The sequence below is a fragment of the Pogona vitticeps genome, chromosome 3, assembly GCF_051106095.1.
Source record: "Pogona vitticeps strain Pit_001003342236 chromosome 3, PviZW2.1, whole genome shotgun sequence".
Taxonomy (NCBI): Eukaryota; Metazoa; Chordata; class Lepidosauria; order Squamata; family Agamidae; genus Pogona; species Pogona vitticeps.
The window spans coordinates 38,801,800-38,829,440 of NC_135785.1; the positions used below are offsets into that span (position 1 = coordinate 38,801,800).

Sequence of the window (27,641 nt, forward strand, 5' to 3'; positions counted from 1 at the left end):
CACACTCTTAAGCCCAACCAGGCTGCTTGCAAGAGTGAAGTAAAAGTCTTGTCCTTGGATCATAAATACTTCTGCATGGGCTGCTGTCGGCTGCTTTGTTTTTGTTTTTCTTATAAGCTCATAAATGATAAGTAGTATCTCCAAATGAGCCTCCATTAACTATCTTAGTTAATAATGTGGAGCTATTTACCTACTCTTTTTTGGGTCAAGAGTCAAGAATGGAATATTAGAAGATGTTGGAGAACTAACTGTCATACAAAGCACTATTTATTTCACAGAACCTTGCTCCAAATTCAGAAAATCTTATCACTAAAATAAATCAATCTTTTTCTCGTCTTGACTTAGGGCACAATCCTAACTAGCCAGGCTGGCCTTAGGCTGGCTGAACCAGACTTTCATAATTAAGAGGGAGATGCCTGTTAAAGGTACAGTGTGCTATTTCCTTTCTGCAGCTGCCATGAAACCCATTGCAACACCAATTTACGCTGTAGAAGGCTAAGCCCCTCCTAATGCATCTGGTGCAGTCAGAGTACCCTCATGATATTTGCCTTTTTCTCATTTAAATGTCCACCCACCCCACTGTCTGAGAGAACCACAGGAGGCAGCCAAAGAAAACTTCTATTTATTGATCTATAGGATGGCCTCACATTATTCCCTCTTCCCCCTGCCCTAGCTCATGATTAGTGGCAAGGTTGGTGACTAGAGCTGTGTAAAGTTATACTTCAGGCAAGAATTCTTAGGCTGTGCTTTCCAGGGATCCTATAGTCTGTTGTCCATCTGACACAATTCTACACAATTCTACACAACTCTGTACTGTTCAAGGCCTGGCCCTTTCAGTGTCTTCCTGCTCTCCTTCCTGTTTGGGTAATATTGAGTTTGCACTTGGACCCTCCCTTCTCTTTTTACTCATGATTGGGCAGCTTTGGTCCCTTCTACTATACGAAATTTTTGGCTTATGATTGGAAGGCCAGCTTGAATCCTAGCACTGTCAATCCACCTGCCTCTTACCTCCTGGTTCATGATTAGGGGGGCAATTTGAATCTTTCCTACCCTTGCCTCTTGGCTCATGATTGGCGGGGCCAGCTTGTATCCACCCCAGTGATATCTTGCCCACCCCTACTTCCTGACTGATGATTAGGGCACCAGCCTGTATCCATGCCAGTGTCTTCCCATCTCCCTCAGCCTCATAAGTTATCCCATTCACACAGCTCATGATTGGCAAACCATGCATTCCTTCCCACCCTTTTCAATGAAAATAGGGTTTGTGTCCCTCCCTTTTTCCTGCAATATCCTTCACTAGGAGCATGGCCCTGAGCTACCTTGTCTAATAAAGAAACTTGACTCAGAGTTGTTGTACATAGCATTTTATTGAGCAGGTATCTCTCCTCAGAAGCACCATTCTATCTTAGACAATAAGTAGACAGACAGCAGAGAGACATGTGCAAAGTGCTTTTGTGTAGCTGTGCTACAGCTGATGCATAGCTGTCTGACCAGACCAGCTGCAGGACTCGGGCAGTTCAGTGGTTGTAGTCACACATGGCTGGGTGCTTTTGGAGCTGCATCTGTAGCACAGCTGGCTGTTGATTCCAAATCGGGATTAAGGTGCTTGTACTGGCAAAAACCATCCTTGAGCCTTGTCAGGAATTCATTTGGGGATTCCGTGGGGTTTTTTAAACAATCTCATATACTCTGTGAAGGTTTCACAGCCTTTGGCACTCCTAGTTTGAGACCATGAATTACAGCATTTCTTGCTGCTTTCAGAAGGCAGGCCCCAGCAAGCTTATTAGGATTGGGATCAATAACTCAGGTTATGAGGGCTGCCGCTTCAGGCCAATCAACTGTTCCATTGCCATCGGCTATTTGTTGAACCCTATGAGTAGTATACCAGGCGTAGTTCTTAGCAGGAGCCTGGCATTTCTCATCTTCGCTTAGGAGGCTGCTCAGAAGAGTGGTGAGTACTAATGATTCGTTGGATCAAGTCCAGGTACTTCTGAAGGGCCTCTCGATATGGTGGAAGATTTTGATTCCAGTTAAATAAATCAGCAGTGGGGAATGGGATATGGGCCAGAACTAATTTATTTCCCATTGGAAGCTCCATTAAGGGGAGAACTTTCTCCACAGGTTTAGGTGTAAAGTGATCTGGGGGCACTCCCTGTGTAAAGGGACTTCATAAGCAGTAGTAATGTGAGAGCTGTTTGGCTCTTGAGAATTATCTTGGAACTGAAAAGGACCCTATGGATCATCAAGTCCAGCCCCTATCAAGAAGACACACTGGGGAATCGAACTCCCAGCCTTTGGCTCTGCAGCTAGATACCTAAACTATTGAGCTATCCAGTGATGGTCATGATGATGCTTATGAATGTGTTTGTGAGAAAGTGGGAAGAAACAATGTGGAGTACAAGAATTAGGGTCATCAAGTCATCTCACTCCTTGGTATTTCAGGGCTAAAACCTGAGGCCAGTGGACAGGCCCATGTGATGTCACAGAGATGGGGCAGGCAAGAATTAAGAGGAGGAGTCTTTTTCCAGATGTTGTGGTGAATATATGTTCTTGGACCCATATGGAGCAATACACGCATGAACATCTTCATGCTGAGTCAAAGAACACTAATGCCAGCTGGGAAAGAGGAAAGGTAGGTGCCCAAGGCTTTATGAATCCAATTTACATGAAAAAATTAAGTTCTGTCATCCTACAGTGCTGCACACTCTGAGATTTCTCTCTGTGCCTGAAAACCTTGAGAAGCACAGACATTTAGTTCTGTTGGGAACCTAAGACCGGGCAGTGCTCACAAATGTACATGAGAAATAGTGAGTTGGCCACATCCAATTTAGGCTATGGCCCAAGACTTGAAAACATTAAATGTTTGGCTCCTAGAATTTTCTACCAAACACTGCCAAAACGTGCCCCACCCAATGCTGGAATGTAGGTGGGGTGACACATCTAGGCTGCTTCATGCCTTCTTCTACAAAGAAACATTCTAAATCTCACCATGCCAGAAAAGAAGGTGAGAGTGCATGAATCCAAGGATTGTTCTGATTCATGTACACAACAATGTTTTGTTGTAGAGCACCAAGAAGGCCAAGAGCTTTTGCCAGTTTGTTAGCAAGAATGCCTCCTTATTTATCATATTTCCTTGATCAGATTTAAAGTCCTAATTCAAACATTTTGCCACTACAGTGGACCCTTGACTTACAGACGGCTTGACTTACAGACTTTTTGAGTTACAGACTTCTCTGGCCGCAAAATTTAGGTTTGACTTGCAGACTGAGATTTGACTTACAGACCAGAAAATAACCAAAATGGAACAAAAACGGCCTGTTACGGGATTAATCGGTTTTCAATGCACTGTAGGTCAATGAAGACTTGACTTACAGACTTTTTGACTTGAGAACCGCCTTCCAATACGGATTAAGTTCTCAAGTCAAGACCGCACTGTATTGGTATACATATAGGACATAGGGGCATGGAAATATTTGCAGACTGTGTTGGTGTCCAGTTCATTGAAATCGTTGTCATTAATTATTGCTGCATGAAAAAGGTGGTTGGTATAACTTAATAAAGACTGGAATTTAAGGTTGTTCCATAAATGTGCACACTCAGCGCAAACCACTGAATAAGCACCTAAATTCTGCTTTGATATTCCCCCTCTGGGTACAATTGCTCTTCTTTTTCAAAAACTCTTGAGCGTCTCAATAGATCACTCAAGAAAAATATTTGGTTTTGATCATGCATGACTGTATGGAGAGCAAGAACAACTCAATTTCATGTCTGAACAATACCTCTAGCATATATTTTACTTACACACTCAAAAATGTCACTGGCTTAACAGGAAATCTCTCTCAGCCATTTTGGGAAAGAGGCGAAATAATGAAAAATAGCAGGTTCAGCCAACCTTGATTTCTCCCTGAAGAGATTTATGGCAGGAATCCATGGAAGAAATGTAGACCTGAACTCCCCTGAGGTCATTTGAGCTAGAAAGAAACCTCAAGGCTGCCACGTTCTGGCCCTCAGTTTTGACAGATGAAAAATCTGCATAGAGTTGTCTGTGACTTCCTGTTTTTCATCTCAGAAACTAAAGAGACTAAATCCTTGTGAGAATGAGCAGATGCTCTGCCAGAAGACAGTTGCAGGGCATCTTAGCTGCCACATTATTATCATGTTTCTGCTGAACTAAAGAAATATTTAGATTTCATTAATTGAAATACTTCTGATGTATGCATTTGACTTCTTCCTAGACCTACGTGAGATACAACAATATTAAATTAAAAGTGAAATACGTTTATTTATACCATGCCTGTCTGTTAAAATGTTACACAGAAGGAGATGATAGAATAAAACAAAACTGTAAAGTATGTAGTTTAGCACCACAAGATGACCTGTCTGAATTCTTTAAAGAAGAGGTGAACATTCCTGGAGGAAGTGGGATGTGAGCAGTAGGCTGGACCATAGCATTTGTGCCCAGAACCACAAATCCCCAACACACACACTTTCTGATTCATGAACAGTTTCAATTATGTTAACCTGAATCTGAAAAAAAAAGAAATGAAAAAGCAAGCAGTATGAATGAAAGAATGGAAATTCATATTCTGCTCTATAAAACCATTGCAACACTACTGTCTACAAGCTGCAGTTTCCAGGCTGCTTCTAAAGGCATGGTTTTGTGGCAAGTAACCCAGTGTGAAAAGTATTAAAGGCATGTCCAGATAGGCATATAGCTCACTATTTGGATTGCTTTTGATGCTGTTTAGTCTGAATCAATGTGTTTTGACTTATAGTGACCCACCCCAACCCTTTTTAGAGATGCCGCCTTCTTTTTGGCAGAGCACTAGGACTACATTTTTGGGTGCAATTCAGAGAGCTCCTCATTATCCCATTTCATAGCCCATGTGGATGGTTAATTTGCACCAAAATAGACCTGTGTTATCTGACAACTCTGTGATGTATTTGGTGGGTTTGTGGCATTGAAAGGGACAACAAAGACCCCCTTCCTCTATTTTCTTCTCATCTATTGTTCTCATTTATATGCAGTGCTATTGTGGATGAACCAGATGCATGGCTGATTTTATGTGTACCATGCTAGACAGATGCATAGCTGTTTTGCTGTGTCACTTTATTTAACACACACACACCAAAAAAGGGAAAGCAAGTTTCTGCAGCCCACTAAATGATGTATGTGGGAAAAGGCAGGGAAAGAGGCGGGAAAAGGAGTGTCAATTATCAAAAAAGGGACAAATTGGAGCAATCCAAATGCCTGTCTGGACCCTTCTCACAGAAATGTCAATCAGTGTGAACAGAAGAATTTCTCAAGTGGGAGATAAAATAGATCACACTAAAGATAAGAACCTTTTAAGTGTGAACTAGACTGCTCCAACTTTCCCTGCCTTGGAGGTGTCCAAAGACATGGGCAGTTGACGCTAGAGGTCCAGCTAGATGATACACTTAGAATGTTCAAATGAGGTGCTGCCTCAAGTGGTGAAAGATCGGTTTATCACATCATGGGGGGCATAGAAGGCACCTCCCCAAAGAATGTGAGGATTGTGAACACATTCAAGTATCTCCAAGGCAAATTACAGCACTCTTGTCTAATCCTTACACTCCAGAAGCACCATTTGCTTCTGGCACAAATGAAGACAAAATCATACCATGTGATTTTCATCACCTGTATGTCCTGTACCTTTCATTCACTCAATGGAATGAAAGGCACTGTAGTTTTTGCTGGCTCAACATCAGATCCCTTTGACATCCGAAGCGGAGTGAAACAGGGCTGTGTCCTCGCACTAACCCTTTTTGGGATCTTTTTTGCTGTCATGCTGAAGCACTCCTTTGGAACTGCAACAGAAGGTGTCTATCTCCGGACTAGATCAGACGGAAAGCTCTTTAATCTCTCTAGATTGAAGGCAAAGACCAAAGTCCAACTGAAATGCATGCGGGACTTCCTCTTCGCAGATGATGCAGCCATTGTTGCCCACTCTGCTGAAGACCTCCAACAACTCATGAATCGTTTCAGCAAGGCCTGCCAAGACTTTGGACTAACAATCAGCCTGAAGAAAACACAAGTCATGGGCCAGGGCGTGGACTCACCTCCCTCTATTACCATCTCCACACAAGAATTGGAGGTTGTTTATGACTTTGTGTACCTTAGCTCAACCATCTCTGACACCCTCTCTCTGGATGTTGAGCTGGATAAACGCATTGGCAAAGCAGCTACCATGTTCTCTAGACTCACAAAGAGAGTATGGCTCAATAAGAAGCTGACGACACATACCAAGATCCAGGTCTATAGAGCCTGTGTCCTGAGCACACTCCTGTACTGCAGTGAGTCCTGGACACTTTGTGCCCGGCAGGAGAGGAAGCTGAAGGTATTCCATATGTGTTGCCTCCAATGGATTCTTGGCATCACCAGGCAGGACAAAGTTCCAAATAAAGTAGTCCTAGAACAAGCTGGAATTTTCAGCATGCATACATTACTGACACAGCGACGTCTACGTTGGCTTGGGCATGTTGTGAGAATGGTTGATGGTCGGATTCCAAAGGATCTCCTGTATGGAGAATTAGAGCAGGGAAATCGCCCCAGAGGGAGACCACAGCTGCGATACAAGGATATCTGCAAGCAGGATCGGAAGGCCTTAGGACTGGGAACATGCAGGCTCCCATCACAATTAATTTGACTGTAGATCTTCCACCTTCTTCATGAAGGCATGTAACTTGTAAATAAATAGTAGTCAGAATCCTGTTGTAAATTTATTATGCTGTAGTAGCTGGATAGATAGCTCGGTGGTTTAGTTATCTGGCTGTGGAGGTAGAGGTTGGGAATTTGATTCCATATTGCACATCCCAGGAGAGCCAGCCTGGGCAAGCTGGACAGTCCCAGGATACCCCCTGAAGAAGGGAATGGTAAGCCACATCAGAGTACTCTCTACCTAGAAAACCCTGGAAAGGGTCATGAAAAGTCAGAATTGACTTGACGGCACAAGTATAATAGTAGCTAATTGCCACTAAATTAACACATTACTAATTGCATTCCTAGTTGTGAGCAAAGCCGTGCAACTGACATACATCAGGCACACAAGTCACAACTCATTAGTGTCAATTCGCTGCCACAATTTACACTGTTATAGTTCAATCAATATGAATCTGCAGAACTTCTGACAGCCTTGCAACAACTGTATACACAAGTAAAGTTAGTACATTGAAAAATATGTTCAACCAAAAATGTTTTTGTTTGAAAAGCCTTTGGAATAACTTACCTCCTGGCATTCGCGGAGCTCCCTTGCTGGGCACCTTTAAGAACCTATTAAAGACTTGGATGTTTCGGCAGGCCTTCTCTCCAGATTACTTTTGATTTTCTTCTCTCCTTTATTGTTCCCCTATTTTTAATTGTTGTTGTAATTAGGCTGTTTTATGTTATTATATTTTATCTCTGTTGTTGGCCGCCTAGAGTAGTCCACCACGACTAGATAGGCGGGATATAAATTAAATAAATAAATAAATAAATAAATAAATATCCTGGTCTATTTTAGGATAAATTGTTTTTGTATAAGTTACTAAGAACAACGCAAGCATCCTTCATTTAGGAGTATATTTCCTCCACCCCCCCACCCCCCACCCCCGCTGTTCTGGAGAAAGAAGAGAAGAGAAACAAATGATTAGCAGATTTTCATGCCAAGGACAACAATTCAAAGCAGACTGTTTATCAGATTAATTTATCTGCTTCTCACATTTGCAAATTACCCATAAGGAGACATTGACTTTAATAGGTTTGTTTATGTGCAAATGTTTAGTCTGACAGATGTTAGCCTAGGGCTTAGATGCAGACAGCTCCATAGTTCTTACTTTGAGCTGGTCCTAATTGGTACTACAGTACATGTCAATTAAATCACAGGGGAGAGCTACTTACAAATGTTATCAGAGTAACTTCTCAAAGAATATTAAGGGCAACAAATGAGCATTTCCTCAGAGGGCTGTCTCCTTAAGGCAGTGGTTTCCATTGTTGAGTAGCCCAGGTGTATTTGGACTGCAACTCCCAGAAATCCTGGCCAACACTGCTAGTGAGAAGGCTTCTGGGAGTTGCAGTCTGAGAACACCTGGCTTATCCAAGATTGGGCATTACTGCCCTAAGGGATCTTCTGTTCCTGGGCAATGATTTAGCAGCCATTTCACCTGTGCCAAAGTGAGAGCTTGAAACAAGTTAATTTTTTGGACTACACCTCCTGGAAAACACTAGCTAGCATGGCCACCAACAACTCATTTTTCTTGCTGGTGTATTCTGGGAGTTGCGGTCCATACAAAACACTTTCCCAAACTTTGGCCAACGTAACTGCTTATCAAACATTACTTTGAAGAGGCTGGCTTTCCCAATAGCTGAGCAAAAGCCACTGCAGAATCTGTTCAGCAATTCCATTCCAAACACAGTTGATACAACTGCTACGTATTTGGTTTAGTGGGCTGCTCTGGTTTAGAGAGGACCTCAGTAAGTGGCCACCAGGCATTATGACAGAGTGTGAATTTGCACTTGGTTCAGATTTATATCACTGGCCGAACCCCATGATATAGGTCTGCATTTTGACCTTCACAAGGTGTATTCATTTTGATGAATGTCTCAGTATTAAGGGAAAATTTCTTGTTGACACTGCTAGCACCCATGTCATAGCCATAGTCTCTTAGGCTTTGCAGAATTATAAACTAGGGTCTGATTGTGAAATGGAAAAACCTTTTGATATAATTGCTCCCCAGTATCTTCATCTGTTCTCCATCATCCAAGCAATAATCTTACCTTTGTGCATTCACAAGCATCTTCAGATAACTAGCAAAACCTTTATTATCTCAAGATTCTGGGAATGGCACAATGGAATAGTCAAAGGTATATATTCCAAGACAAATGTACTAGACATTTCTAGTCTAGTACAGTACTTAGTTTGACTTAGACAGTGACACTCTACAATTGACAGCCCCACATGCTTTGCTCCTCTAGTACCATCACAATCTGTGGCAGACAATAAGGATGGGGGGGGGGGGAAATGAAAGGTTAAAACTGTATATTCAACTGCAGCGGAAAGCTCCATGTTTAGATATAAGAATCTCTTTCTCTTTCCACATATTAACCTTCTCTGGCTTCCCAAGAAGTCATATCCTGAAACCACACTGACACCTAGGCTCAGAAAGTGTTCTAGGAAAGGTGTCATATATGTATGGAAGTGCAATGGTATATTTGGAAGTACAAGTCATTATTGTGATAGTCCCCATAGCCAGTCCACCCATAACAAGGCAGCTAGATCAGTGTATATCAACTGTTGTGGACCAGGACTTTTAAGAATTTCTTGGCTCTTAATTGTCAATTTAAGACCAAACGAGCCTCCAAAACTGCAACATAGCAGGCATGGCTTCTAATGCTACAGTGTTTTGGGGTAAATTCATTTCTCTCCCAGTTACTATGAGGATCAAAGCTCAGCTCAAAGATAATAGGGAAACCTAACAGGTATAATGGATTAGTTCCAGATCTATACAGCTGTTTTGATTCTTCCTGAAACTGTGATCACTCCTGTTTGTGATGAGTAGATCTGGCCAGATCCAGCCTGGAAGGAATGCAGATTCAGAGATAAATGAAAGAGGAGTGTTGATCTGGCAACTGTTTCTGTCATTCCGAAAGCATCACAGTTTTCATCCTAGAGGCTCCATCATATATAGCAAATACAGAATTTATTTTCTCTATTAACTGGGTTCCCATCTTTTTTTGTCCCTTCTTGCTGAGGAATTTTCCTTTTCAAACTGTGTGTTGTACATTCCTGGATCTATCGGCATGATTCTGGAAAATGTGGGTCAAAAGCCATAAGAAAACCATATTTTATTTGTTAGAGATAGAATCCTATCTCTTAAGATCCACTAGACCACTGGTTCTTAACCTTTGTTACTCAGATGTTTTTGGACTGCAACTCCCAGAAGCCTTCACCATCAGCTCTGCTGGCTGGGGTTTCTGGGAGTTGCAGTTCAAAAACACCTGAGTAACAAAGGTTAAGAACCACTGCACTAGACAAGCTACTCTCCATAAGCTTTCGCCATCCTGAAAACACAACAGAACTTCCTAAATTGGTTGTTATTGCCAGAAGATAGTCCTTCTGTTACAGGTTTGTCTCTTACCTGAAGTAAAGTGAGGCAGCCATCTTAGCCCACTGTGGAACTAAGATTTAGCTGTCAGTCTATTCAACCTCTATAGGCAGAATGGGAGTGACATTTTGTCCTCTGCCTCAGGCAACAAAAAGTCTTGGGTCAGCTCTGTGGACTTAGGAGCCCACCCAGATGCTCAGCCTATATTGGACAGACAAGCCAGAAGCAGTTGTTTCTTTTATTCCCTACCTGACCTGCTGCTCCCTTTTGCTTCTGTTGTTGTTGTAATCCTAAATAACAGTTTCACACTGGAAATGTTTTTTTGTTGGAGAGGGGACTTGCATTTTATGAAATTTGCTTTCCCTGAGACTGGTGTCCTGTGCTAAAAGGCATGCGGGCAGAGAAGGGATGAGGAAAGAAGGAAATATCTTCAGGTGCAATATTGAGGGAGAGGTTGGCTGTGTACAAAAATATAATCGGTGTGTGGAAAATCTGGGAGGCTGGGACTTACACTACAATGTGGATAGACAATGCTTTATCAGGCCACTGGGAAAAAAATCATACAATCTGCTAGCATTTGTGGATCAGATGCCCACTTTTTTCAGGCACACACCAGTGACTTAAGAGTCCCAAAGTTCTTGGCAGTTGGATTCATCAGGCACACTTCTTGGACGTAGGCTAGAGAGGGTGAAGACTGTCTTGGAAACTGTGGTTTTAGCAGTACAGTTGAGGAAGCTGTTGATTGGATCACACACAGAGAGGGGGGGTGAGCAGATCCTTGAGTATGCAGTCCTGCTGTGCTAATGTTAAGGGTTCACAGATTTTCATGTTGGTGCAGGGAGGTAGGTGGCTATTTCTGACACCTCCATAGTTCCTCAAAATTGATGGACCACATACCGTAGCTCTTATCAATTTTTTTTGGGGGGGAGGGGGAGACTTTTAATGCCCTCCTTCCAAGTGCTGCCATTTACACAGAAGACACCTGTAAAGGTACTCCCTACCCTGGAGATTGCAACATGCATTGGTTGTTGGGAAAAATTAAAGGACCCAAGTATGAATGTGAGGCAGTGCGGGCACAACATTCCCCACAAAAGCCTGCTGAAATTTTGAGGTGACTTATCCGTATCTACAGAGCATCCTACTAATTGCATGCAGTGCACACTCTTTTGTAAGATATACATCCATTTTTTTGACAAATGTTATCCCAAAGTGTTCTCTTTTATCCAAATGGAAATGATTTCCAAGAATTTGGAACAATGTATTTAAAAAGACTGGTGGATTTTATCTTTTAATGCTCTCCAAATAATTGTCTTCTTATATTTGGCCACTAGAGGGTAGTCTACACTCGTTCATTAAGAAAAAAGCCAAGAGCACGTAAGAAGTACAATAAAATTGCACTTTTTATTTCCTTGTAGAGGAAGTTGATCTGAGTTGATCTGAGTCAGAAATAACGGTAAATAGGGATCATGCGCCGGGGTGGTTAGTTGAAATAAATGTAAAGCATGTGTTTCTCTATCACGCAAGAAAACTGAGATATCAAAAAAAAAAAAAAAAAAAAAAATTAAGATTCTGTTGCAAATTAGTGACACAGTATCAGTAGACTGCAAAATAGCAACATACTAACCTAATATATTCATAATCCCTCTCATTTGTGCTGTAGATATCCTTCTACAGTGGTTCCCAAACATGGGTCTCCACATGTTCTTAGACTACAACTCCAGGAATCTTGGCCAGCACAGCTACTGATGAGGGCTTCTTGGAGTTTTAGTCCAAGAATGACTGGGGACCCAAGACTGGGAACCACTGTTCTAAGTAAACATGCATCTCCTAATGGGAATATGTGCTGATGTTTTCCCATTGGTGTGCTGAATATTCCTGCTCAGCACAGATAAGTAGCTGCCAACAATCCATATGGTCAAACCTATGATGCTCCAAATGACTTTGAAATCAGATATGAAGGGCAATAGATAGGTCATTGAAATACATAGAAATATGAAAGTACTGAAATGTACACGAATTCAACTTTCGCATTCAAGCATACTGTTTGGAAAACTGTGAGCAGCTGGTGGGAGGCATATCACCCAATAAATGTTGGGGCAACCTCTCTTTTTATTAGGATGACAGTAAAAAGGGGGGGTTATACTAGAACTGGGATAAGCTCAAGCCACATGACAATCTGGAACATGATTTTTGAAAAGTAATATCCAATTCACATGAGTGTTTGAAAGTGACAGGATCTAAGCAGCATGACTACTTATAGAAAACTGTTTCTCTTGAAGCTGAATATGACATCGCTCAATTTCTTCCTGCTGCCCCCATATTCCAGCACAGTTATCTTCCCAGCACCTTTGTGGTCTTCTATACTGAACACAGATCTTTATGGAACAAAAGGTATCTGACAGGACAAAGACGCTACTTGATATACAGACACCATTTACCCATTCTGATTTTGTACACTTTAGTACTACGGTGGTGCCTCACAAGACGATGTTAATTCGTTCTGCAAAAAACATCGTCTTGTGAAAACATTGTCTTGCGAAATGCGGTTCCCCATTGGAATGCATTGGAATCAAATTAATGCATTCCAATGGGAAAATTGTTGTCTTGTGAAAATCGTCCATAGAAATTATCGTCTTCTGAAATGTGGTTCCCCATTGGAATGCACTGGAATCTACTTAATGTGTTCCAATGGGGAAAAATTGTCGTCATGCGAAAATCGTCCATAGAAAACATCATCTTGAGAAGCACAACAGCGATCGCAAAAAACAATAGTCTTGCAGATTAATCGTCCCGTGAGGCAATCGTCTTGCCAGGCACCACTGTATTTCACACTGCCACAGTGATTGTATTGGCTATGGCCAAGTAGCCACCCACTAGCCAACTTTCTGGCGGTAAGCCTGCCTGTACTTATCTAGGCTTGTTCTCAGACACTAGACACAGATTAACACGGGAGCCATATTCAAAGTATTTCCAGCTTGACAGAGTTTGCCAGATCTTGCATTCCACAAGCATCAGCTTTCAGAGCCACCACTGAGTCAAAATGAGGCTTTGCATCAATACTTTACATACAGGAAAGAACACACTTTACTATATGAACGGCCTGGTGCATGATTATTTCTGTACCAGACATGGGACATTCATATTCATCTCCTGGGGAGACTAATACAAATATCACCACCTGTGATCCTGCCCCGTATCCTTTACCTCCTCCAACATGTTTTTTCTCAAAGAGGAGTGCTGTACACCAAAGACATCGAATAAAACGGGTTTATTGTTTAACAAATCTTCTACCTCAATTATGTTCATACTTTCTGTTTCTGGTTTCAACAATAAATCATAAGTCTTAACCTTTGAAAATCATGACAAATCCCCTTTGAACGATAAGGGTGAAGAACTCGCAACTCCTTGGTTCCACTTAGGTATGGTGCCCGATACATCAGGTGCATGGTCCATTAGCATCATTGCTGCCCAGCCCCCCCGTGGCTTCCAAACCGTCTTGCACTTGTTCTGCCTCCATTGTGGTCAGAAGGAACTGGTCCCACAGGATCTCCCAAGATTCTCTGTACATCTCCTCTGCGCTTCTCTTTGCCGCCAAGGTTTGTATTCTTTACATTGCTTCCTTTCTTCTGTCACCCCACCATAAGGTGACTTTCTATATACTTTCTATATGGCTTTCCACTCCTTTTCTGCATACTCCCTAGGAACTCTAAACTCTATCCACTCCTCTGTCCAGGGGTCATCTTGAACTATCTCTTCCAAATCTTTTTGTTCTACCCACTCTTCTTGTGCCCAACAAGCTTCTTACTCCTTTTTCTCTGAACAGCCCCCTCCCTTCCTGTCATCTTCTTTTATACAATATCTTCCTCCTTTTCCACCCAATTGGCATCCTCTGGTGTTTCTGTGTCTATCTTCAATTGCTTTAATTCTCCTACAATGGTTGCCACCTCATCCTGTCTTTCTGCTGGGAGAGGTGGATGGTACACTCTGTAGAGTACCCTTGGGGTTACTCTCCGCCTCACACACGCCACCACAAGTGGCTGGGCCCCTTCGACCTACCCCTCAGAGCCAGCCGGTCCAATTACCACCCCCAGTGTGGAGTGGGCGACCGTCATGATTGGTGCCACACCAACCACAGAAGTAGCCCAGCTGGGGCTTCTCTGTGCTGCTGACCACTCAGCAGTTGAGTGGGGAGACAACTCATCCCAACTCATGGCAAGAGTGGCCAGCAGTGCAGGGAGGTGGAGAAGGCCTCGTTCGGGCTACTTCAGCAATTGGAGTGGCGCAAACAACAGCCATGCACTCTGTTCCATGAGCAGTAAGTGAACTGGCTGGTTCTTGGGGGTCAGCTGAAAGGGCCTGGTCACCTGTGGTGGTGATATTCATATTTGCCTCCCAATGTCCTATCTCTAAGGTGTACACAATATTTTTCTGTTCTGTAATTCATGGTATGGAGCATTGTTCTACTGTGTGGGTTGTGATTATTTTGTTGTTACATTAGTCTCTGTGGTTTATCTAGGGCAGATCCCATCCATGTTGCTTTATAATTGCCTCCCTTTTTTGCAGTTGAGGATACGCATGTGTTGCTGAAGTCATTGTTTTTGAGATGCTGGGGTGACTGTGTTGTAGGACTTCTATTGTGTTGATGCTGGTAGCAGTAATAGGATTTATTTATTGCTTCTTTGTAGGAGGAACAGAAATAGTGGCCAACAGCCTGTTGCTTAGCACAGTAAATTGCACTAGAATAGGCCCATTAAATAATGGAGCTTGAACAAGTCCTCAGTAAGTTCCACTGGTTCAAATAAGCCTACTCTAACGGCAATTTACTGAGCTCAAGTAAGTCACAGTTAAAGTAGGCCCATTTGAATCAACTTATCTAGTTAACTCATCTAATAAATAATGGGTCTACTTTAGTCCAATTTACTACACTAAGGAGCGGAATTTGGGGCCTCTTAGCCCATGGGGACTATGTAAAGCTATGCATAACAAAAAGGTAAAGAGAATGGAAAGACACTGCAGATCTTTCTTCTTTTTTTAAATATTTATTTTTTTAACTACTAGGAATAGGGTAGGGAATACAGAAGGTAAAAGGGAGTGGGGAAGGGGGAAAAGATTTAAAGGACAGGAGAACACAGAGTATACTATCATCCAATCTATTCATATTTCAATAAAAAATCAACTTTCTGCTTTTTAAAACTATTTGATTATCCTCCAGCTATCAACTTACAATTATGTTTTAGTTTAAATCTCCAACACTATCAGGAAACCGAGACCATTTGTAAAATACATACCCTCGCTCAGTTTCCTTCTGCCTTGGACAGTCATTCAGTACGCCTGAAAAAGTATCAATTTCTGTCACTTCCCATATTTTCTCAGTACGCTCCTCTTCTTTCCGTGTCCCTTTTTTCTCCCAGTTTTTGGAGAAGGATGAACCCAGGACAGTAATCCAATTTTTAACATAACATTTTCTGACTGTAGTAACTAAATAACTCACTGGGTAACTCTTTATCCCATCTATGTTACCTGGCATCGCACTCAATGAAAGCAATTCTGGAGTTAGTACAGTTTCATTTAACTGTTGTTTCATCAGATCTTCCATCTGGCTGAGATGTTCATTTACCTGCTGAAATCCTGTTATTATTATCTTTTGCATGTTAGCCTGCCATTCTTTATCTGATTTTTGTGCCCCTATTCCCAAATTTTGAGTTTGGGCAGACAAGGTCCCCAACATTTGATATTTTAATTTTTCAGAGGCCATTTCAGTCTTTCCAATGAGTAGGATCTGTATAAATAATACTATATCCTTAACCAAATTTGCCAACCCTCCAGTATCTTTCCAAAGTTTCCACTATTTTATCAACAAACCAAACCCACAATCACAAACCTCCCCTAGGTACTTCTTCCCATCCTTACACAGATATTATAATACATAAATCAACTTTTAGCCCAACAATTTAAATTACAACTGTGGCAATATTATCAGAGTCCCACACAGTCCAGCCAAAAAGAATCCTGACTAAACAGCAGACACAGGGGGTCAGTCTCTCCAGTAGATATCCTTATAATCCATCAAACTCCAATCCTGGTTTTCCTAGCTCCTCAGTCTAGTTGGTTGTGTCGTCTTGCTGATGGTTCACAGTCCATTTTCTTGCTTCCAAAAGCTTACTCCTCCTTCTCCAAAAACCCATCAAGCTTCTGTTATCATAGTCCCACAAGTCTAGAAAGAAAAATCCAGGCTAAACAACATTCACAAAGTTTCAGTTTCTTAAAGCCTGACCAGTGGTATTTCACTCTGGGATTTTTTCCAGAAACAAAAGATTTTTCCATCTCACTGTCTCTCTTTCGGCCTTGAACCAGCCTGCTGTTTAAGGATCAGTTTTGTTTTTTAAGAAGCAGGCTGGTAAGCAAAACGTACCACTCCTTATCTTCTTTCGGCTAAGTATTTTCACTCTAATTTCTTTTTCACCTTAATAGGGTGGTTCATGAATCAAAGGCTTCAACTTACTTTGTTATTGTATATTTTCAGTGCCGTATTGCTTGTTCTCCTCTCCTCGGGGGGTGGGGGTGGAGTTGCTCATAGCTCTCTGCCAAAATGGTTCCTGCATCCCATCTGTGCTCGGGTGAATTTTCAGAGTGGACGAGTCGCCCAGATAGGCGGGGTATAAATCAAATAAATAATAATAATATCAGTTTGCGGCCCAATCTTCTTCCTTCTGATGCTCACTAACTGCTTCAGAGAGACCTCTCCTGGTCTCCCCTTCGATCTCCCATTTCTAGAGGGACCCCAGACTGGGCGGCTCCAGCTTTTCCTGGGAGCTATTCCCAGGAGCTGCTGGCAGCAACGCGATGAAGCTCCACCCCCACTGCAGATCGTTCTTCGAAAGCATGGTATAAATGAGTGTGAGATCTTCCTTTTATCATTTATGTACAGTCATATGGGAATAATATGATAAATCCTCCAAGAACACATGGAGATTCTTGGAATTATATGATGCAGGTCCCCAGATAAACCCTATGACATATCTAATTTTAGAATGTATCTTTTTACTAAAGTATAATTAAAACATCACCCAGTAGTTGGAAATAAGAATTTAAGAAAGGTAAGTGATTGGCCAATATTATTAGAAAATCAATTGGAAAACAAGATATTTAGCTTGTTCTCTGGTTGTTGTTTTTAAGCACTGCATATTGCCCTAATGTGTATAATCACATTAGGATTTTTCTTTTTCTTTTTTGGTAATGCCATATATTTTCTCACAATAGAATTTTATTAAACATATTTTTAAAAGTGTCTTGAAACATTCCTTACAACATTTCTTAAAAGCAAATGAGGACCACACTAAAAACTAACTTCAAGACTCCCCAAACTGAATGAAATAACAGTATTGGTCATTTGCTAAAAAATAAATAGCTAGGAATAAAGCCAGTCTGACTTTCCTTGGAAGGAAGTTCCAACATCAAAGTGCTGCTGCTGCTGCTCCTACAAAGAAAATCCTGGCTGTGGTTGATCTTCACCACACTGTATGTGCCATTTATTCTAAGGGCCTGTGTATTTTGTTTTCTGTAAGCAATATTATCTAAATACAAGCACATGGGTTGATTTCAGGAAACTAACCTTGCCAATTCTTTCTTTGCCAGACTTTCAGCATAAGCCACTCCCATCAAGCATACTCAGCAGTCAGTGGTAAGGAATGCATGGCCACACTTTGTTCACCCCTTCACTCCCAGTTCACATAAAATCACTCCCATCCCTTGAACTGCTTTACCATTGAGTATAGGCCTCCCTAATCCAGATGTAGTGGATTACAACACCTATCATCCCCAGCCAAGAAGGCAACTGATTAAACTTATAGTTCAGCACATCTGGAGGGTATTAGCTACTGAAGACTAAGCTAGCACCTTGGTACAATCCAGTAACTGACTCCATGCAGTTGTAGCTTCTATTATGATAAAGGAAAAAATGTGCTTATGTTCTTCGTTGTTTTCTGTTCAACTACTCACAAAAAGTAGTATATTTCTGATAAACCACATCCATATCACATAAAAATGTAATAGTCAACCCTTGACTTACAAACATGCCTAGTTACAAACATTTCGACTTACAAACCGCTCTGATAGAAAAATATTGACTTGATTGACGAACTTAGATTCAAGTTACGAATCGAAAAAAGCACACGGGAGGTGGGGAAAGCATGAAATTTGAACTTTCAGTTAACCATTGGCCAGTGAAGAGGGTGACTGTCTGCTTCCTCACTCTTCCCAGTGTTTTGAGAGTGGATTTGGAGACAGTCTTCAGACTGCCTGGTATTGCCTGGTACAGTGCTGTACGGACTGTATTTTTATTTTTTGGCTTTTTTAAAATTTTTGATTTTTGGATTTTTAAAAGGTGTTCCCTCCCTCCTTTGCTGCCCCCTTTTCCCCCAAAAGGTGTTTGTATTGGCTTGTCTTGATTAAAAAGGTGCTTTTCAAGGTGATCTGTTGTCTGAAAGGTGCTTGGTTTTTCCCAGAAGGTGCTTGTCTTGGCTGAAAAGGTGCTCCTTCCCTCCCTCTTTTCTTTCCTTTTTTTAAACCTGTCATCTTAGGTTAAAAGGAAAAAAAGAAAAAAATTCTGCCCCTAGTGGTAGGAATGGATTATCCGCCTTTGTATTAGTTCCTACGGGAACTAATGATTTGAGTTACAAACCACCCCTCGACCAAAGAACCAAAAACAGCCGGAACAGATTAATTGGTTTTCAATACATTCCTAGGGGAAATGCAGAAAACAAACAAACCATGAAAGACCCTTCGGAAATGCAAAAAAGCAAAACAGAAAGCAAACAGACCATGCAAGAGCCTTCAGAAATGCAAAAAAAGCAATGCAAAAAGCAAACAAACCGTGCAAGACCCATCAGAAATGCAAAAAAGCAAAGGAAAAAGCAAACAAACCCTGCAAGACCCATTGGAAATGGGGAAAAAACACCAAAAAACAAACAAACCCTGCAAGACTCATCACAGCACAGAAACATAACCCCCCCAGCCCAAAACCACGCTGCAAAATCCACCCAGAATAGTTTTTAAAAAGTAGAAAGCAACACCTTACCAGGCAGTCCAAAGCCTCCTCTGATCACACAGTCTCTACCTGCTGGGGCGAAAGAGCTACAAACAAGCAGCCTCTTTGCCATCAACGGTTAGCAATTTGAATTCCCCGCCTTTTTCCCTTGCCTTTTTCTGGTTGTAACTCGAAACTCCGGTTGCAAGTAGAAGCAAAATTTTGCGGCCGGAGCTAGTTGTAACTCAAAATGATCGTATGTCAGGATGTACGTAGGTCAAGGCACCACTGTATATAATGCAAAGGAAGCCTTTAAAGTTTTTGGTGTTTCCAGAAGAAATTTTTCACAATGTAAAAGCTATTTTGCCCATATCCTCGGTCTGTTTTAGGCCTGAGAAGTGACCCTCAAGAGATACAAGAGAAGAAGAGACCACCAAGTCTTGAAATTACCACCAGACCCTCCAGTCGGCCACTATACCTGCTTTTTTTTTGTAAAAAAACTATGAAAAACCAATTTTTCACATTCTTGCAATGCATTCAGCATTTCTACTTAAAAGCCAATTAAGCTGTAACAGCCACTGCTGAAACAATTAAATTGAACATCAACTGCCCAATCCAAAGTTTACAAGTTAAATTTTAGCAACAATTATAGAAAGATTAGTAGAGCTGAACAACCACAATAGTTCTTCAAAACTTTATTTATAAAAACATTGAAATATATCATATTCAAAAGAGTGTTTGGGTGTATGTGTGTGAAACACTAATGAAATCAGAATACAAATCACAACTCCTTTTAATTGTTAGCACCAATTTAAGTTAAGTTGTACTCTAAAATTTGGTTGCTGGTTACATAGAAACTCCAGCATTACAAAATGTAGCATTTCAACAGTAACAAAACCCTTTTCCAAGCTCTCTAAAAATATCATATAAAGGAAACATTTTAGAATAGAATTTATATGCTTTACTATCTTACCAAATGAAATTATTCTGAATATCTTTTTGTCACAAATCTTTAACCATGGTTATAGGAGAAGGGCTTGAAAACCGCATTTTGTGTCCCTTTACAAAGAAGTTAAAAAAACACTTAACACACTGTAGTACAGTCACCAGACTGTAAAAAAACACAAAACTGGGCTTATAAAATCTAGTCTATAAAAGTACTAAACGGGCTACAAAATTGAGCATTAAGTCAAGTTCTCCTTTGGCCACATGCAGCCATTACAACAAACTGCTAAACACACTGCTTTTTATCACAGTACAAATGGACTGAACGTATAAACAAAAAGATCCCCAAGTAACATATTAAAGTTAGTGTCAAAGTCTTCTAGTCTCTATGTAACTCCTCTACACTTGTAATTTTTGTTCAAAGTACATGTAAAGTGCTAAAAGTGCAAAGAACAGAGCTTTTCTTTCCATAGGTCTTAGGGTTTGCTTTGTATGTAGTGTTGCATTGTACTTCTAGATAACTGGGAGCTATATCATTAAGTTGTAGTGCTCCTGCATGGATTGGTCTGGGATCAAGGACCACAGGATAAGGATGGGACACAACTCTGGGGCACAACTCCAACAGTCCTTTATCATCACCAACACCAACTAGGGCTGATGTCAGCAACAGGCCAAAATATCTTGAGTGGGAGAAATTCTGCACACTTGTAAAACAAGGTATTCCCAACAGTGCTGGAAGTCACTGTATGCTGGCATGGAGATTTATTACATGTTCCAGCCAATCAGCATGAGAGCCATGTGATATATAGTTTTCTGACATGCAGCGACCGTCTTGACACCATCTTTAGCTCATATGAAAAAATTCCTGTGTGGTACAAGATCAAGCTTTCTAGACCCTTTTGGACAAAAAAGCATTTGAATGCATGCACCTTTCAAAAAGTCAGATTACGTATAAATCCTTTTTAACCCAAAGAACAAGATATTTGGGAATAACAAAGCATTTGTGGAATAAAGAAACACTTGTGGTACTTTTTGTGTTTCTTTACTGGGGCAAACTTTGCAGTGGAACAGCACAGAGCCAGCGTATAGTCGTCTAGTTCTTCAAGCAATATCCATTTTACAGCAGCTAAGAGACAAATCAAGTTGAGCACAAAGTTTGTGCACTGTTAGGATTAACATTGTACACTTATGACATTTTAAATTAATCCAGAATGAGCTTGGCAAAAAAATAATAATAATCAAGAAATACTCATTTGCACATAGGCACACTAAGATTCGACAGTGTCAGCTAAGCTTCTTTAGAGACTCATTTCTTGATATACCAAATATAATCTTTTATTTATCCCATTTTTAGAAGGGTCTCTTCCGACATGCATCATAATAATTGGTGCTATTAAAAGGAGAAAACATGTCCTGCTTAACAAAATGGACAAATTTCTCCAAAGGGCACATCAACTTGCCATGTTTGTTATGATTCCGGCAGAAGGAAGTCTGGAATGTGACATCAACACCATTATAAAGGATGCGAATAATGTGTTCTTTATAATTCTTCACGTCCTTCCAGAGTTCAAAAACTAGTCTAGCTGCAAATCTTGGAAACTTGGCCTCTGTAATGCCTAAGGCACTAAGAACAGGTGACAAGGTGACATCATGAGCAGAGTAAAGGACAAATAGCTCTTCTTTCTTGCCTTCTGCAATGCGCTGCATACGACTGACGGTCTGGTTAAGGATAGGATGAGTGGCCAGTAGTGCATACAAATAGTAGTATTTCTTTTCCTGCCTCTCCTTTTCATCTTCAAGTTGATGGGTCTTAATTACTTTGAAGTGCTCAATGTCTATGCAGCCATTCTTAGTACACGGGAAACTGACATTATGGCAAAAGTGGCACAGCATAGAATCTATAGGATTAGAAGCCCTTAACTGCCTTGTTGGTATGCCAACTACTCTTGCCATATCTGCGTATGTTTTCTCCAGGTGTACATTTTTCACCCGTAGGCTATACTGGCGACGCTGTTCCTCCTCTAAGTAATGATTTCTTACTGGGCAATCACAATTTCCAGAACAAAAAATTGTGCTCCACTGGTTCCTAAAGTTGATTTTCTTCCAGTCAAACTCTGGCAAAAAGGCATAGAGTAATGCCAGTCCACTCTGTAGTGTTCGACTCTTTCCAGTTGTCTCCAAATACAAATGCTTACTGGTCCAGTCACCTGGTATCAAGTTATGCTTCTTTATATAAATATCCCGCAGTAGCTGTCCATTTTGCAAATGCTGTACAATCCCTTTGAGAAAGGAAAAGATAATTATTCTCCTACAACCATATCTAAGACACTGGCTTCCCCTTGGGGTGGCTGTAAATTAGCACTCATTGGGCTAGTCTTTAGTGTAATAAAAAAACCACAAAATTTTGATTTGATTTTGCATTACACAGGACAGCACAAAAAGGAACAGACTGCAAGTATAGATTAACAAACCTTAATTAGATGTCAGTGTTCCATAGTGCTCTGTCAAGTAGGAAAAGGGAACAGCTGCTTCAATAACTTTATGATAAATAGCTTAGGCATGAATAAGAGGTATTCAATGTGGAAATCAGTCCTGACAAGCTACAAAGCACACAATGAGCTTGCTCCACCAAAGCTAATCAGCTTTCAGATATGACAGCACAGCTTAATGTCTACAAAGCAATTTTGTTAATATTGTGTACAAAACAGAAATACAAAAACTGCACAGTCAGTTTCAAAGAATGAGTCAGGGCCGAAACTATGTTACAGAAGGCCACCTTGCCCCCCCCTTTTTGTTGTAAACATGAGTAGGTGAGATGGGGCTAGCACTGACTACTAAGAGGTGGTATCATAAGACTACTATGAATTAAATTTCTTGAGATGACTGTATAATGCAGTTTTCTGTATGAAAAGAAAGAGACTGAACTGGAAAGAAAGTGACCCCACCCCTCAAAAACATTCAGTGGTGCCCGCAGAAGGCCTGAATGACTGTGCACACAAGGAGGGAAAAAATAACGATTTCTGATATCCCTCCCAACCCCCAACCCCCCAGAATCAGGAATGCTGCTTGCCACAACTGTACTGGGCAGCACCAACATTTCTACTGTAAAATCATTTTAAAACATTTACCACAGTAAATGCAGTTCCAATTAAAAGAGACACTACCACCCCCAGCCTCAAGACAGCTGCGTACATACCCGTCTGGGTAAGTTCTCCCATTTCACACAGCAAATGGTTGGGGTAACGAGGCATGCTGCTCAGAGTGCCATCCATTTGGGCTTCTGCTCCTTTAGCCATATGGTTGATGAAAGCTTCAAGCTGAGGATGGGAAGGTTTCCTAAAGAGGCAGAGCAAAACAACAACAATAAAACCATCTAAGTGCAGGAGAAAAGCCGTATAGATTAAAGTGCCCTAATTATGTCAGTTCACCTCATTTCACAATGAGGGCTTATCTCCTGCTGGGGAAAAGTAGTCAGTTAGTAAAGACGAGAAATCTGCTGTCTTGCAAATGGACACTAATATCTCAAGAACATACACAATGGGAGAAAATAAGAGAGAAAGACACAAGAGCTAAAAATATAGCTGACAATAAGTCAGGTACCAGCCTTTTAGGCCCATGCCACTTTCCCTTTTACTCTGCCACCAGCTGATCTCTGTCAACAATGTTTACTTAGAAAGATTGAGGTCCATACTGTGTGTAAGTTTTAACAAAACAGGTTTATTGCAAACAGTTCACATAAATAATTGTGATTTGTTAATTGCTGGCTAGAAGCAAGCTTCTGTTACGCCATTTGCCTTCTGCATGCTTAGCAAAGAAACAAGACTTCAGCCAAAGATTAAGCATTTCCCATTAAGCATGCAATGGACAGGATTATTTTCATTTGTAACTATTATTCTTTAACGAAACTTCTTCAAATTCTTTACAAGAGGGTCTCTCTCTCTCTCTCTCTCTCTCTCTCTCTGTGTGTGTGTGTGTGTGTGTGTGTGTTAACTCTGAGGTAAACTTACTTTTCAGGTCTTGTTTTTAGATTTTGGATCTGTGTTGTTGTAGGAGAAACACTCTATTGAACACATAGCATGGCATCTGCAGTTGTTAACTTACAATATATAAATAATACTTATTTTTCTTTAGATTTAAAATATTTTTCTTTAAACAAAAAGTTGCCCCATCAGCTGGGAAATATTTCTAGTTAACATTGTAGCCCTTATACACAGTTTATTTCAATTATGCTGAAATAGTAAAGCCAGATTTTTTTACTTATGTCAGCATAATTTATTTATTTATTTATTTAAAATATTTTACCCCACCTTTCTACTTAACAAGGACTTGAGACAGCTTATATCATTAAAAGATAATATTTATAGTTAAAAACAGTAAGTATACAAATACTAAAAAGGATCAAAGGCAGTAAACAACACAAAGACACCAAAAACACTTCCAAAGCAGTAAGGCAGAACCATACAGTGGACCCTCGACTTACAAAGGTCCCTACTTATGAAAATTGCGAGGTACGAAAAGCTCCGGCCGCAAAATTTTGGTTTGACTTGCGGCCAGAGCTTTGACCTACGAAAGGCAGGGGGAAAGGGTGGGAAATTCTAAGCTGTTCCCATTGCCCTCTGCCTCCAGTCCCCACAGGGAAAGGAGGCAGAGGGCAACGGGGACAGCTTTGGAAGCCCAGGAAGCCAAAAGCTGCCTTGACCTCCGCGCCTGCTGCCAGCTTTCAGCTTCCTGTCCCTGGGAGACACGAGGGCAGCGGAGGGGGTTTGGAAGCTGGGGAAGCCGAAAACTGGCAGCGGGTGCAGAGCGGCTTTCAGCTTCCAAAGCTGCACCCGCTGCCCTCTGCCTCCTGTCCCCATGGGGACAGGAGGCAGAGAGCAATGGGGACGCGATACAGAGGGCAGCGGAGGGGGTTTGGAAGCCTGGGAAGCTAGCAGCGGACACAGAGGTCGGGGCGGCTTTTGGCTTCCCAGGCTTCCAAAGCTGCACCCGCTGCCCTCTGTCTTCTGTCCCCAGAGGGCAGAGGGCAACAGGTGCAGCTTTGGAAGCCCGGGATTTTTTTTTTCCTTTGGCTGAAATAGATTAAATGGTTTTCAATGCATTCCTATGGGAAATGGAATCTCGACCTACAGACTTTTTGACCTGCGGCCACTATTCCAATATGGATTAATTCCGTAAGTCGAGAGTCCACTGTACATTTTTAAAAAATCATTCAGCAGTCAGTGATTAAGTGAATGTTTGCCTAAAGAGAAATATCTTTGCCTGCATGTGGAAGGACAGCAAAAATAGAGCCAGCCTGGTTTCCTGTGGGAGGGAGTTCCAGAGTCTGGGAGCAGTGACAGAGAAGGTCCGCTTCTCTGCCCAGCAAACACACCTGCAAAGGTGGGAGAACTGATAGAAAGGCCCGTTTCTCTTAACACTGAGGCAGGATTATAAAGGGAAACATGGTCCTTGAGATAATTTGAACCAAGTCATTTAGGGCTTTATAGGTTAGAATCAGAATTTTGAATTATGACTGGAAACAGATCAGCAGTCAATGGAGCTGTTGTAACAGGGGATTATGTGATCCCTGCGGCGAACCGTACTTAGCAATCTGCCAGCTGTGTTTTTGACCTGTTGAAGTTTCCAGATACTTTCCAGTGGCAGCCCCACATAGATTGTTATAATAATCCAGCCAGGATGTAACTAAGGCATGTGTCACCATTGCCAGATCAGACCTCTCCAGAAACAAGCACAGCTGGCACACTAGTTTGAACTGTGCAAATGTCCTCCTGGCTACCACTAAAACCTGGTCATCCAGCTCAGAGACGAATCCAGGAGCACTGGACAAGCTACATACCTGTGCTTATTAGAGGGAGTGCAACCTCATTCAGCACAGACTGCATCCCTGTTCCTTGGTCTGCCTTTTGACTGACCAGGAGCACCTCTGTTTTGTCTGGATTAAGTTTCATTTTATTTACCCTCATCCAGTCCATTAGTGGATGCCGAGATGTAACTATAGCAGCAAATTACTACTAGTTAAGAAATCAGTGCTTGCATTACTCATTGAGCACCAGTCACTTAAGTTGATACGATACTCCTTAAGTACTGGGAATTCACTTCTGAATTTATGACACTGCACTTATGTTGTAATATTTAAGTAACAGGATTCTGGCTCCTCTTAAAGCCAAATACCATTGATTGCACACACTTATATTTCTAATATGACTTTAATATTTTGTTCTTAGATGCAAGCTAAGTGTAAACTGAAATGCAGGAGTTAAAAAGCAGAAAATGTAATGCATATTTGAAAAATGAGCCCTGATTAATTTTTGATGTGACAATGTCAAATAATGTCACCCCATCCATTTTACTTGGTAAACATTTCCGCTCAGGAGTGCCCTTGACTCTTGAAAGGAAGAACAGTGGAGAAAATTACAGTTTTCAGTAATCTATGCTAGTTCAAATAATTGCTTGTCACATGAAACTGACATGGTAAAATCACCTCTGGCAACTTCTGCATAAAACCTAACAAGAAATTTGGGTATAAATAGTACATATAATGGTTAAAAATATTTTTCCAAACAACATGGAACTAGTTCTATGGCACTTATATAACTTTCTGTATTTATTTCACAGTATAAGCAAATCACCAATGTTAGCTTTTCAATACTTCGGACTGCAAAATATATTTATTTAGCATCTCTTACTGCATTTAGAACAAGTCATATTCTGCAGGCTGCTGCAGTGCTCTTGTGGGCTTTGATGTTCAGCCCATAGAAAAAGCCAAAATAAGGAACAAGCACAAAAGCTCTGACATCAAACAAGATGACCAAGAGGTCTCTGAATTGATGTTCATCTCTGGGTGTGAAATTTAGGTCAGTTTTCATTTTCATCTTCTATGTGGTAAAATTATTTTAAGTATATAATTATGTACTGCTTGAATTTTGAGATACATAATACTATTGGACTGAATCCTGACAAACTTTAGCCCCATTGAAATCAACTGGATCTGTTATCAAAAAGAATAACCAGAATCCTACTGGTACCTGTGTAACCTGCTTTGATTACGTATTGGCAACTGGCAAGATGCTGAGTCAAATACTGCACAATCAGGCACTGAAATGCACTGGTACTTCATCAATTAGCACCACTTAGCTGCAACAAGTTACTAAATAACTCATTCAGTACTAGCAGGATTCTGGCATATACATGTGTATGTGTCTCTCTCTGTGTACGGGACTGTACTAGAACACCATTTGCTTTACATTTGTATCATATTTAAATACTGTACACAGGTCAATTGCCAATTCATTTAGCAAAACAAACACCTCTTCCCCAAAAAAGCAATAAAACAACAGCGTATGACATCCATCTGAAGGCACTGGCTACTATCCAAAGGTCTGCAAAGATTTTTTTTTTAAAAAAAGGCAAAACACAGTTGGGCATTTGTTTTCATTTTCATGCCAACAGCCCCCTGCTAAACTGCAAACTACCTTTTAAACAGAGAGTGGCTTATGGTCTTCTTTTCGAAAAATCAGTAGAGACCACACTGCTTGAGTGAAAACTGGAACAAAAAACACCCAGTATTTGT

General features: G+C 41.1%; 1 protein-coding gene across 6 annotated transcripts in view; it reads right to left on the reverse strand.

Moving 5' to 3' along the window:
* Window positions 1-19,806: 19,806 nt before the first annotated feature.
* PXYLP1 (2-phosphoxylose phosphatase 1) overlaps window positions 19,807-27,641 on the reverse strand; it is a 106,601-nt gene continuing 98,766 nt past the window's right edge. For all 6 annotated transcript variants that reach the window (XM_078389217.1, XM_072995964.2, XM_020793163.3 and 3 more), the window contains 2 exons: window positions 23,268-23,407; window positions 19,807-22,350 (listed from right to left, as the gene is read on the reverse strand). In XM_078389217.1, coding sequence (XP_078245343.1) covers window positions 21,422-22,350; window positions 23,268-23,407 — 1,069 coding nt within the window. In that variant the 3' untranslated portion in view covers window positions 19,807-21,421. The remainder of the gene's footprint in view (window positions 22,351-23,267; window positions 23,408-27,641) is intronic.